The 12,573-nt window shown below is 45.2% G+C and overlaps 1 protein-coding gene across 2 annotated transcripts in view; it reads left to right on the forward strand.

Annotated features, from left to right (window-relative positions):
• LOC137524392 (testis-expressed protein 2-like) overlaps window positions 1–4,295 on the forward strand; it is a 155,967-nt gene extending 151,672 nt beyond the window's left edge. For both annotated transcript variants that reach the window (XM_068244169.1, XM_068244168.1), the window contains 2 exons: window positions 2,461–2,581; window positions 3,606–4,295. In XM_068244169.1, the coding sequence (XP_068100270.1) occupies window positions 2,461–2,581; window positions 3,606–3,710 (226 nt within the window). In that variant the 3' untranslated portion in view covers window positions 3,711–4,295. The remainder of the gene's footprint in view (window positions 1–2,460; window positions 2,582–3,605) is intronic.
• Window positions 4,296–12,573: the final 8,278 nt, after the last annotated feature.

Consider the following 12,573-nt stretch of genomic DNA (forward strand, 5'->3'; position numbering starts at 1 on the left):
TAGCTCACTGTAACTCCCCTCACTGAAGTAGAGCAATACTGCTTTCTGAGTAACAGGCTGAACTGCTATTGCTTATTATTATATAACCACTACAGCAAAAAGATGTGACATTCTGTTACCGCTAGTCATTTATGAAATAGCAGCAGGATCAAATCCTTAAAGGGGCACTACAGCGGAAAAAAAAAATGTAAAATATGTGCAAACATATATAAATAAGAAGTACATTTTTTCCGGAGTAAAATGAGCCATAAATTACTTTTTTCCTATGTGGATGTCACTTACAGTAGGCAGTAGAAAGCTGACAGAAGCGACAGGTTTTGGACTAGTCCATCTCTTCATAGGGGATTCTCAGCAAGGCTTTTATTCTTTATAAAGATATTCCCTAAAAAGGATTTAAACAATGATGCTGACCGGCTTCCCTGCTCCCTACACAGTTTTTGGCAGTTGGACAGAGCAACTGCCATTCACTAAGTGCTTTTGAAAATAAATATATCGGCTGAGAATCCCCTATAAAGAGATGGACTAGTCCAAAACCTGTCACTTCTGTCAGATTTCTACTACCTACTGTAAGTGACAGCAACATAGGAGAAAAGTAATTTATGGCTCATTTTACTCAGGAAAAAAATGTACTACTTATTTGTATATGTTTGCACATATTTTATATTTTACAGTTTTTCGCTGTAGTGCCCCTTTAATGTATTTTGTGTCAAGAAATCTGACCGATCCCCATCTGGCTGCAGGACAGACCCCTCTCCGGTGTTGGCCTCTTCCATTAAACAAGATTTCTAACAGTCATTACTTCATGGCAGAAACTGAACAGTTAGCATCTGTATACATGGAGATGGCAGTTTGACGTCTTGTCGGGTTTTAGAGACCAAGGAAAAAAATGAAGATTCCTGTCCTAATCAGTAAAGCAATTGGCAGATGACAGGGGAGTTGCTAGGATACGAAGAGATGCAGGGCACTTTTGGACTCCCCAGCTGGAAAATGGGTGTGGCCATGTACCAGAATGTGGGTGTGGTCATGGCTGGAGCCAAGTGTACATGGACTTGACAGCAGTCTAAGTAGTCCTGCCTAGCAAAATATTGGATGAAGCCCCGTCTCCATTAATACAAAAAATACAATGCAGCATATCGCATAAATAGGCAGTGTCACTTAAGCATAACTAGGCAGAGTTACCTGGCTTCTGTGCTGTCTAGTCTGGCTTTCTTCCTGGTGGGCTAGTCTGCCACCAGGTTATCTGGTAGTTCCCCCATAGCATTCCCTGACCTTCTCGTGGTCATGCTTCCACAGGCCTCCTATTAAGGCACCACAACTCCCGGAATGCCCCCATAAAAGAACCACAGTTTCCTGCATGCCCACATAGAGGCACCATAGCACCCAGCGAACCTCTGATTGATGCACCACAGCTCCCAGCATACCCTCCATTGAGGTAGCACAGCTGACTCTGCCTGGGATATATCCGGGGCCCGCCAGAATAGATCCGGGGCACGTGCCACTGATTTTTGGGACTAGCAACGCCCCTGGCAGATGATAATTGTGAGATGTCTGACGTGGAGAAGTCCCATTTTTGAGAATATTTATATACAAAGTAAAGTGAGAATTTCATATTGCTATTACATAAAATATGGACTATAGCGGTAGCAAAATGTAAAAGTTTTCACCATAGTGGTCCCTTAAACAGTTGTATAAAATGTTCTTTCTTGACCCCCAAATGTTGTTTGCTTAACCTCTGAATGAAGCAAGTCAGAGGAACTCACCACTGGATATACTATGATCTCATCTGAATGAATATATATAAAAAAGACAGCGAATAGAATATACTCACAAGTGTGGGTTGCCAGATTGATATAGGCAACCACTAAAAGCACATATGGAGATGTTAAGCCCATCCCCACTCAGGCTAAGAAGTCGCTCTCTGTAGTAAAAGAAAGAGGGTGATCACACCCTTCCCCCAATCTGATAGAAATTGTGAGAAGAAACAGAGGTGCCTGCAGGATAAAAGTGGATCATATATAAAAACAATAAAATCGGGGGGGGGGGGGGGGGGGGGGCACAAGGGTGGACTTACCTCCCTGAAAGTTACAACACAACCACTATATATAGTTTTAGACAGGTTTTTAATTAGTACTCCAAAGACAGTTGCAACGCGTTTCACGGGTCTCAAGCCCACTTCCTCAGGCAAAACATAAAAAGGAGGCGCTGCACCAGATTGCACAACACTCGAGTTACTCCTTTTTATGTTTTGCCTGAGGAAGCGGGCTTGAGACCCGCGAAACGCGTTGCAACTGTCTTTTTTGGAGTACTAATTTTAAACCTGTCTAAAACCATATACCCCCCCCCCCCCCATAAACCTCCCCCCCTCCGGTTTTATTGTTTTTATATGTGATCCACTTTTATCCTGCTGACGCCTCTGTTTCTTCTCCCACTTTAAATAATGTTTGTCAAAATATATTGTAGGTACAGCTTCCGGGCACCACCACGAGTGGAGATGAAGGTCGTTCCAAGGCTCGGAGAGAGGGAGGTCACGTTTGTCCACGTCACTGAGTGGATAGAAAAGAAACTTCAAGATGAGTTCCAGGTACTTCTCTTTCTTCACATGTATAACTGCCTCCAGAGTGTAGAAAAGTATTCAGTATATTTGCCTAGATCTGTGGGTGCTGTGCTTCTGGTCATTCTCCAACACTGGAAAATGTACTGGCAGATATTGAGAAACTTGGAAACATTTATACAAGATGACCTGGGCTGACCTTTCTGAATGAATGGTAATGACACAGGGCATCATGGAGTCAGGCAAAAAGAAAAATGTATTTGGAGATCATGACAACTCTCCCCTCTTCTTCTCTTCTAATTCCTGCCATAGTCTTGCATCTATCATAGTCCAGGGCATATTTTAGGGGGGAGTCAATTGACTTATCAGAATGTTTTTGGGATGTGACAGGCAGTTCCCTCAGTAATCAGGTAGCAGCTTACACAAGAACCATACGTTTCACCAGCTGCTGCTTTTTATGTAATCCACGCAGGCCCAGAGTAGTGTGCAGATAGCAAGTAGGCTACAAGTGGCTGCCAGCTCATTCACCAACCACTGCTCATGGGTCCCTGACTGACGTAAGGTGCATGTGCCTGCCCACTTTCCACTATTGCCAGATACATGATACCACAGGGGCCAAAAACAGGTGGAATGTAACAGAGGTTCTATTATATCCAGGTTTACTATACCAGATGCTACCATATACTTATAATGGCGCTTGGCCGTGACCTGGACATTAGTTTGTCATACCCAAATGTTTACTATATCAATGTTTACTATAACAAGATCATACAGTACATCGCTCTTTGCTTTAGTGGAATTTACAATTTTTGCCTGATTAATGGAAAATTTGAAAACCTAATAATCCAGCTCACATGTGATCTCCAGTGAGAGCAAGACGATTGTCCTAATATGCAAAATTCCACTGATCCCAGAAGGGGAAGAAATTGCACCAATCAGTGCCACCAGTTAGATATAAAGATAAAATTCCTAATTTGCCTATGTGTATGAATGCCCAGGGTAGCATTGGAAAATAATCTCATGGAGGATGATGTGTGTCTTTTCTCTTTGGCAGAAAATATTAGTGATGCCAAATATGGATGACTTGTATTTTCCCATCATGCAATCTGCTGTGGAGAACTCCAGCCAGGCACAGGACGATCCGTCAGGCCTGCTGTGAACATGTTAGAGAAGCAGCATGGTCCAGCAAGTGCGTAGGACTGGGAAACATGGAAGACTGTGAGGAGGAAATGAGTCATTCACAGAGATGAAGTACAGTTCCTGCTGTGAAGAGAATGTGGATCTGTCGATGGAAACACAAACCTTTCCAGGCCAGGGTACAAAATCATAGATCACCATCGCATTTTCTGAAACAGAATCAATTGCAGACTGGATTACGGGAGAGAGCATCAGAGGACAAAGCCATGCTGGGCCAAGCCACATTATCTTGGCCTCCACTGACAGAAAAGATCTGATGTTTGGTGCTAGTATGGTTGAGGTGACACAGCATGAAAGTCTGTAGGGAAATTCTGCTAGTGTGATTGGGTGGACAACATCCTCTTGAACTTCTAGGTCTCAGATCGGTTGTAGTAATAATACGCCCACACTATTCAGCTAATTAAAACGCCTCAACACATTGCTGTTATTGGAGAACTGTTCCCTATGGACTTCCACACTGGCTCACTTCAACCATACTTGCTCCTGATGTTTTTCACAGAAGTGATATCGCAATTAGAAGAGAATAAGGTTACCTGTGGCAAACAAATGTGATTCCAGCTGTTATATTTGTAGTGCAAGGTTAAAATGAAATGTCTGAGTTGTCTTACACAACTGTCCTGTCTTCAGTTTTCACACCTGAAGCCCAGGAGCATAACTACCACCATAGAAGACCTCACAGCTGCTGTGAGGTCCTACAGCACAAGTGGCCCAGCACACAGCAGCTTAGGTAGTTGGCTAGAGAATTTAGGTCATACATGACATACATATAATTCATTTATAAGGAAAAAAAGGGAAAACAGAGCTTTTCCAAAATAATGCAAACTGTGGCAGCTTACCAGATGTATAATATATACAGTCAGCTTACAAGCTTTAACTGAATATACATGGAAACACTCTATATGGGCATGCGGCCAGGGCCGGGCCGAGGCAGAGGCTGAAAAGGCTCCAGCCTCAGGGCGCAGTGTAGGAGGGGGCGCACAATTCATTCAGCTGTCATTCCTAATTGTGTGTGAAGCACAAAGAAATAAGAAAAGGGGATACATAGCAGTGACTGCAAGCCAGATAACTAGAGATTAAGGTGTTGGGGATGTTGGGGGCCCTGGGGCGCCTCTTAGTCTAATAGCAATTAGCGTGTGACGGCTGGGGTGGGAGGGATGGAGGGGCGCACTTTGCAGTTTCAGCCTTGGGTGCTGAAGGACCTTGTCCCGGCTCTGCATGCGGCTGTCTGATCTCCTCCCCCACGCCTGTACAGTAATCATCAGTGTTGTGTCACCTGAAATGGTAATCATTATACAACAAAAGTCAGTGTAAACCTCTAGAATCAATTACGATAAGCAATTACGATAAGGGGGTGCAAAGACTGTGCAGAAAGACAGAGAGAATGCACTGGATTTTACCAAGCTGCTGTGCACAGTGCTGACAGAAAGATGGCAACACCCTATGTGGGTAAAAAAAAGAAAGGCAATAGAAGCTGGAAATGGGAAGGTAATAATGGTGGAAAGATACTGTGGCCAGTATGTCTGTTACTCCATGATGCAGATAGTGTATGTGTTTAAACCTTCACTACACACACACAGGGCCAGTTCTAGACTTTTTGCTGCCTGAAGCAAACTTGTGAGAATGTGTGCCACCACATGCATGTAGGCCAGAGGCGTGGCTATGGGGGGGGGGGGAGCAAGTGGGTACATATGTCCCCGGACGCAGCACAGTAAGAGCACTCTGTGTGGCCACTGCACCCCTACGTGCCTGAGAGGTGGATTTCTGGACCACTGAAGTGCCCCCGCTTCTCTCTCTCCTTCCCTCTACCGAGGAGTGTGTAACATTAATAACAGCAGAAGACTCCCCAGCTCCAACGTCATCTCTCCTCTGCAGCATGCCCCGCATCCTCTCCTTGGTAACAGCAGCGTCATGTGACAAGAGACGCCGCTGTTACCAAGTAGAGGACACTGGGTGCGCTGCAGAGGCGAGATGACATAATTGCCAGAAATAATTATTTGCTGTTATTAACACATCTCACTATCTGAAAGGGAGGGGGCACATCTGGCTATCTGAATGGGGGAAGGAGGCACATTTGGCTAAATGGGGAAGGGGGAGCACATCTTGCTATCTATCGAGGGAATGGGGAACATCTGGTTATCTAAACAGCATTTGTACAGTTGGCTTTGCCCATGACCACACCCCATATTCTGGTACATGGCCACACCCATTGTTTGCGCAGGACTGTGCAGAGGAGGTCGGAAAACTGTCTTTGTCCCTGGGTACTGAAAATCCTAGCTACTCCTCTGATATGGGCCCCTGTATTTCATGCAAATTCAGGTGTTAGGGGGTAATTAGTGTGTGCATTTGGACTGTGTGGTGACATGGTTTTGAATTTCAGAACTCCGCCTTCAACCCTTTTTACTGAAGAGCTGAGTATTTTCTGAGGAGGGTATATAGTGGTAATTGTTTGCCACGAAATTGCTGACAACTTGTACATAGTAGACATAGTTTGGTTGAATAAAGACACCCGTCCAACAGGTTCAGCCAGGATGTGATCTGTTTTTCCTGAACCACGTATGTTATCTACTTTCCAGCTCTAGAAGACCTTGGTAAATTGAGGACACAGCATAAGACAAGACCTAGGCAAACTTTTGTGCTTCTACATCTATTTCCATTTTGAGGACATCCTGACTGCTCCTCCTGCCCAGGAGAAGCACTTTTATGGCAGATGCAGCTTGGGCATTGTTTGCATTGGAGATAGGTAGATGGCCTTTGTGTGGTACTTAGTATCAGACTTAAGATGGCCATACACTTATAGCTTGCCACTCGATGTAGCAAAACAATTGATTGTTCTCTGACTGGAATCGAATCATAGAGGAATCGATTCCTACCACACACAGCAGAGAGAATCTCGTGCAAATTGATTGAATTGCAGTGTTTGATGCAGGTCATTGCCAAAAGCTATCCATCTCCCTCCGCTCTTAATTGAACTAGATTTTCCATCCTGTCTAAACGATTTTTTGTCAAAATACAAAGTCAATCCATCAAACATTTTAGAGTGTAACTGCAACTGGGTAGAAAGAAGGGTGGTGGGCAGGCACTCAGACAGTGACACACAGAAAAAAACCCTTTAAACTTTCAGCATAGTCACCAGTTTGCAGTTTTCTAGACTGTGCTCAAAGCTCCTGAGAACCAGTGTAGCATAAGTAGGAGAAAAACCAGCTTACTGGAGATAAAAAAATGTATGGGCACCCATAATATGCCATAATATGACAGTTGCCCAACTTTGTTGCCTGACTGAATAACAGTCATTTGTGTTGGGTTCCTGAAGACAGCAACGGTTGAGTGATATAAGTTAGATTTACTGGACAGTACAGAAAACTCTTACTAGGAATGTCTGTGCATAAAGCCTGTATATGGGACACCTGGCTGGAGAAGACTGATCCTGAGAAACAGTGATCGCAGAGATGAATAGACACCATTATTGAGGACATGAATGCAACATGGCTGGATTTATAGTTTTTACGCTCCTAGGCTCCCCTTAAGCGTGCAGACCCCTCATACATGTCCAACTTTCATGTACAACAGCTCCTTCAGTTATAAACAGATCTTATGAGCAGCTGCTTTCTATGTCCAAATGTTGATCCTTATTTGCAGCTTTCGTATTCCATTTTCAGCCTCTTTTTACATATGCAGCAATCCCTCTTCCATGTCCAGCCGCCCGTTGGCCAGCTGCCGACCAAGGCCTGGGCCTTTGTGGCATTTCCAGAAATCCAGCCTTGGAATGTAAAACTGCAAGGGCTCAGATACTACTTTGGACAATAGAGACTGAAGTGCCAAAGCCATGAAATGAGGAAGTCAAATCCAACTAAGGCACTAAACAATGTATGGGATTGTGTTGGTATGGGATACAAACTGTGTCCGAAGGATGATTCAAAGCCTTGAGAACTCAATGTAGAAACAGTGGGAATCAGAAGCAATAATGTACCATTTTGTCCAGTGTTGATGTTTTCCCATAAATCAAATATCTGGAAGAGCAGCACAGATCTTATCACAGGCTCAGCCAGTCTTCCCGTTCACATATTGGGTCATCCGGTCTTATCTGAACGTACATTTCAGGAATGGAGTCAGCATTTTTTGGCATTGTGTGTATGTACAGTAAGTACTGAATAAACTTGCCCAACCCACTTGTGTCACAGGTTATTTTCATGGTGCCAAGGCAGAGATTGGGACGATCTTGTGGAGCATAGACACAAGGAAACAATGCCCACAATTCACATCATGCTGGTGATCATGAGGCAAGTGAAAACTTATCACAAAACAGAACCGGCCCTTATTAACGTCCTGTGGTAAGTTATCACAATGAGAATGTTAACTTATCACTCCAATCCTCAAGAGGATCCTGGCTGGCAGCACAGAGGGAAGGGGGGGGGGGGGAATCGTGCAGGATGGGTTTGCACCTGTGCAATAGCATGGAGGTACTCGTGCATAAAGAAAACAAGCTGTGCACAAGCAGCTATCTACTGCATACGTGGGAATTATGTGTGGCTGCACTCTTATATGGAGGGAAACGCATTTGTGAACAATCTAGGACTTTTGTGTCAAAGATTATTTAGAGGGTCCCAGTGCAGAGCAGGAGAGGCGTAGGGAGACTGGGGAAGCCTTTGGCCCATCCAGAGGCTTCCCCCTACTGAGGTAAGTATGTGACTTTTTTGTGAGGGGGGGTGGGACTACAGGTGTACTTTAACTTTAGGATTCAATCCTTAACTTGAGAACTGAATCATTTTAAGTTAAGGATTTGATACATACAGTAAAGGAAACCTGAGGTAAAGTAAGTATATAGATTTACATTTACCTGGGACTTCCTCCAGACCCCTGAAGCCCATCTGCTCAATATCCGTCCTGCTGATCCCCTTTCGTTCCCCCCCCAGTGGACAGGGCCGGTTCAAGTAACAGTTGGGCCCTAGGGCAAAATTAGCCTGGGGGCCCCCCAACAGACACCCTCCGGCCAAAAAGCATCATTAGAGGCCCTTTGTTGCAGTCAAACTTCCCTCCTGGGCTCCTGAGCTGGCTGCTGACCCTCCCCCAATCACCTCCCAACTTAACAGACTCTGCAGAGACCCTGGGGAGCAACAGTTAACATGGGGAGTGACAACTTGGGGGCCCCTACAGGCCCTGGGGCAGTTGCCTATTTTTTTCTCTGGTAGCTCCGGCCCTGCCAGTGGAGTCCGTGATCCAGCCCAGTCATGTTCCACCGTGCATGTGCAATCCTGGCTGTACACACTCCTCTATTGCGCTCCTGTAGGTCGGAGTGTTCTGTGCAAGTGTAATTACAGTCTTAGCAAACTGTGCATGTGCAGAATGCTTTTTGGCCATGGGAGTGCATGCAGGAAACAGAGGGGATTGTGAGAAAAGCAATCGAGTAGATGGACTACAGGGGGCTGGAGGAAGCCCCAGGCAAGTATAAATACTTAAGCCTCGTAAACAAGCTCAACAGTGGTCTTTTATGCAGCACAATTATCAAACAACTTTTGTTGTGAAACAAGTTGAACAACCCCAAAAAAAGTTGCTTGCTATTGTTCACACAACTGATAAGACGTCAATCCAACTGTTGGATTGACGTCTTATCAGTTGTGTGAACAATAGCAAGCAACTTTTTTTGGGTTGTTCAACTTGTTTCACAACAAAAGTTGTTTGATAATTGTGCTGCATCAAAGACCACTGTTGAGCTTGTGTATGGGGCTTTATACTTATTTTATCTCAGGTAACTTATAGAGTGATTTCATCGGGTACATTTTTTAGTGAATACTAATGATTTATCACCAATGAAAGGAAAGACTGGAGATACGCTTAAAGTGGATCCGAGGTGAACTTTTACTCATTGCATAATTGTGTTCCTTTCCTGATGTTTATATGGCATTCCTCAAGCCAAATACTTTTTTGTTTTTGTTTTAATACTCTAATTCCCTATAAACTAAATAAACCACGCCCACAGGTTTCAGAGAGCCTTGGCAGTAGCAAGGGCTCATGGGAGCTCAGTCTGGGCAGGAGGAGGAGGAGGTGTTACTAGCCATTGATTTCAGAGGCAGAGGGGAGGAGGGGGGATTAGTTTTTTTTCACAGTGCTCAAGATACAGATAAGCCTGCCTCTGTGTAATTTTTACAAACAACATGGCTGCTGTCATTGTATCACAGGAAGAAATAATTAGGGATGGGACCTCGAATCTGGCGAATCCACGAATCCCTCGAATCTTAAGAAATATTCGAGATTCGTGGATTCAAATCCCCATGCCATTTTAGCGCATACGAATCCGACAAATCCACCGCATCCGCCGCAACGTTTCGCCGCCGCGATCGCTGTGTATACATTACCTGCGCAGATTGTGACGTCATCGCGACCTCGCGTTCCATCGCAGTGTGATGCGCCACCACGTCATCGCAACCACTGCCGACCTCGCGTTCCGTCGCCGCGTGATGATGTTGGCGCCCCCCCTCCTATAGTTCAGTGAAGGCCCGAGGTGTGGACGTCGCTCTCGCGTAGAAGACCTGGCTGAGACTGAAGACGGACGGACGGACTGAGGGAGAGAGAACAACAGACAGGTACAGTATGGGGGCAGTAAGAGTACCTACGCTGGTCGGGGGGCACTAGACTGCCGGGGGGGCTCGGGCACTGAACTACCTATGCGCCACTAAACTACCTATGCTGGGGGGCACTAAACTACCTATGCTGCTGGGGGGCACTAAACTACCTATGCAGGTGGGGGGGCCACTAAACTACCTATGCTGGGGGGCACTAGATTACCTACCTATGCTGGGGGGCACTAGATTACCTACCTATGCTGGGGGGCACTAGATTACCTACCTATGCTGGAGGGCACTAGACTACCTACCTATGCTGGGGGGCACTAGACTACCTACCTATGCTGCTGGGGGGCACTAAACTACCTATGCTGCTGGGGGCACTAAACTACCTATGCTGCTGGAGGCACTAAACTACCTATGCTGCTGGGGGGCACTAAACTACCTATGCTGCTGGGGGGCACTAAACTACCTATTCTGCTGGGGGGCACTAAACTACCTATTCTGCTGGGGGGCACTAAACTACCTATGCTGCTGGGGGGCCACGAAACTACCTATGCTGCTGGGGGGCACTAGACTACCTACCTAAAGGCCTCTCTACCTACCTACATACCTACCTATACACCTACCTATACATAAGGCCCTATACCCTGCTACCTATATTGAAGGTCCCTCTACCTACCTACCCACCTACCTAAAGGCCCCTATACCTACCTACCTACATACCTACCTATCTACATACCTACCTATACTTAAGGCCCTATACCCTGCTACCTATACTGAAGGTCCCTTTACCTACCTACCTAAAGGCCCCTATACCTACCTACCTACATACCTACCTATACTTAAGGCACTATACCCTGCTACCTATACTGAAGGTCCCTTTACCTACCTACCTACCTACCTATACTGAAGCCACATGTACCTTACTACCTATACTGAAGGCCCCTATACCTAGCTACCTACCTATACTGAAGGCCCATATACCCTGCTACCTATACTGAAGGCCCATATACCCTGCTACCTATACTGAAGGCCCATATACCCTGCTACCTATACTGAAGGCCCATATACCCTGCTACCTATACTGAAGGCCCATATTCCCTGACACCTATACTGAAGGCCCATATACCCTGCTACCTATACTGAAGGCCCATATACCCTGCTACCAATACTGAAGGCCCATATACCTTGCTACCTATACTGCAGGCCCCTATACCTTGCTACCTATACTGAAAGCTACCAATATTGAAGGCACCCATACCTAGCTAGCTATACTGAAGGCACCTTTACCTCGCTACCTATGCCTGGGTACCTATACTGCGGGCAACTATACCACGGATCGCACAATTCTTATGTGCAGGATTCGTTAGATTCGGGATTCGAAAGGTTCGAGATATTCGAGAACCTTTTTAGATTCGGATCCGGATACGAAGAAATTGTGGATTTGTCCCATCCCTAGAAATAATCATTTTCTATAAAAGCTGTTTGCTGCTATATTTGCTGTGTAAACTATCTAAACTTTAGATAAGATATATAGACAAGTTACTTGTTATAGTTAGTTTTTCATCTCGGATCCGCTTTAAGTGAATTGTTGCCAATGGGCTTGATTCACAAAGTGGTGCTAACAGTTAGCACGCTGGTGAAAAGCCCTTTATCACGCCTAAACTCAGTTTAGGCGTGATAAGTTTTGGTGTGATAACTATAGCACCAATTGGGTTAGCACCGCAGTGCACAACTGATCAAAAGTTTTGCACTAGCAAAGTCTGGTGCACTTTGCATAGAGTTTAATGGCGCTGCTTTGCGTGCGGGACTTTGCGTTCGTTCTAAACTTATCACGCCTAAACTGGCTTTTCACCAGCATGGTGCAATGGTTATCATGCCTAAAGTCTCTAACTGGGTTAGCACCGCTTTGTGAATCGAGCCCAATGTGTCTGTCATGCTGGGCATACACGGCTCGTTTTTGCCACTCGATTCTCCCATTAGATTGTTTGCTGCTCGATTCTGCATTCGATTCTCTTATCTTCTGCTCGTTTTTCTTATCTTTTTCCATTCACTTCTATCAGAAATCGAGCGGCGAAACGATCGGGGGAGATCGGAAATGATTAATCAAGCCATCTAAATGGCTCAAAAACGAACCGTGTATTCCCAGCATCAGTATAGCCGGTCCGTTTCTAGCTGTAGCTTTCTAATGTAATTTAGTAAATGAAAGATTAGGATAATCCCATGTGACATTGTGGAAAGGGCGTGGTGTTTTGGAGACAATTT

The sequence above is a fragment of the Hyperolius riggenbachi genome, chromosome 7 (assembly GCF_040937935.1).
Source record: "Hyperolius riggenbachi isolate aHypRig1 chromosome 7, aHypRig1.pri, whole genome shotgun sequence".
Classification (NCBI taxonomy): Eukaryota; Metazoa; Chordata; class Amphibia; order Anura; family Hyperoliidae; genus Hyperolius; species Hyperolius riggenbachi.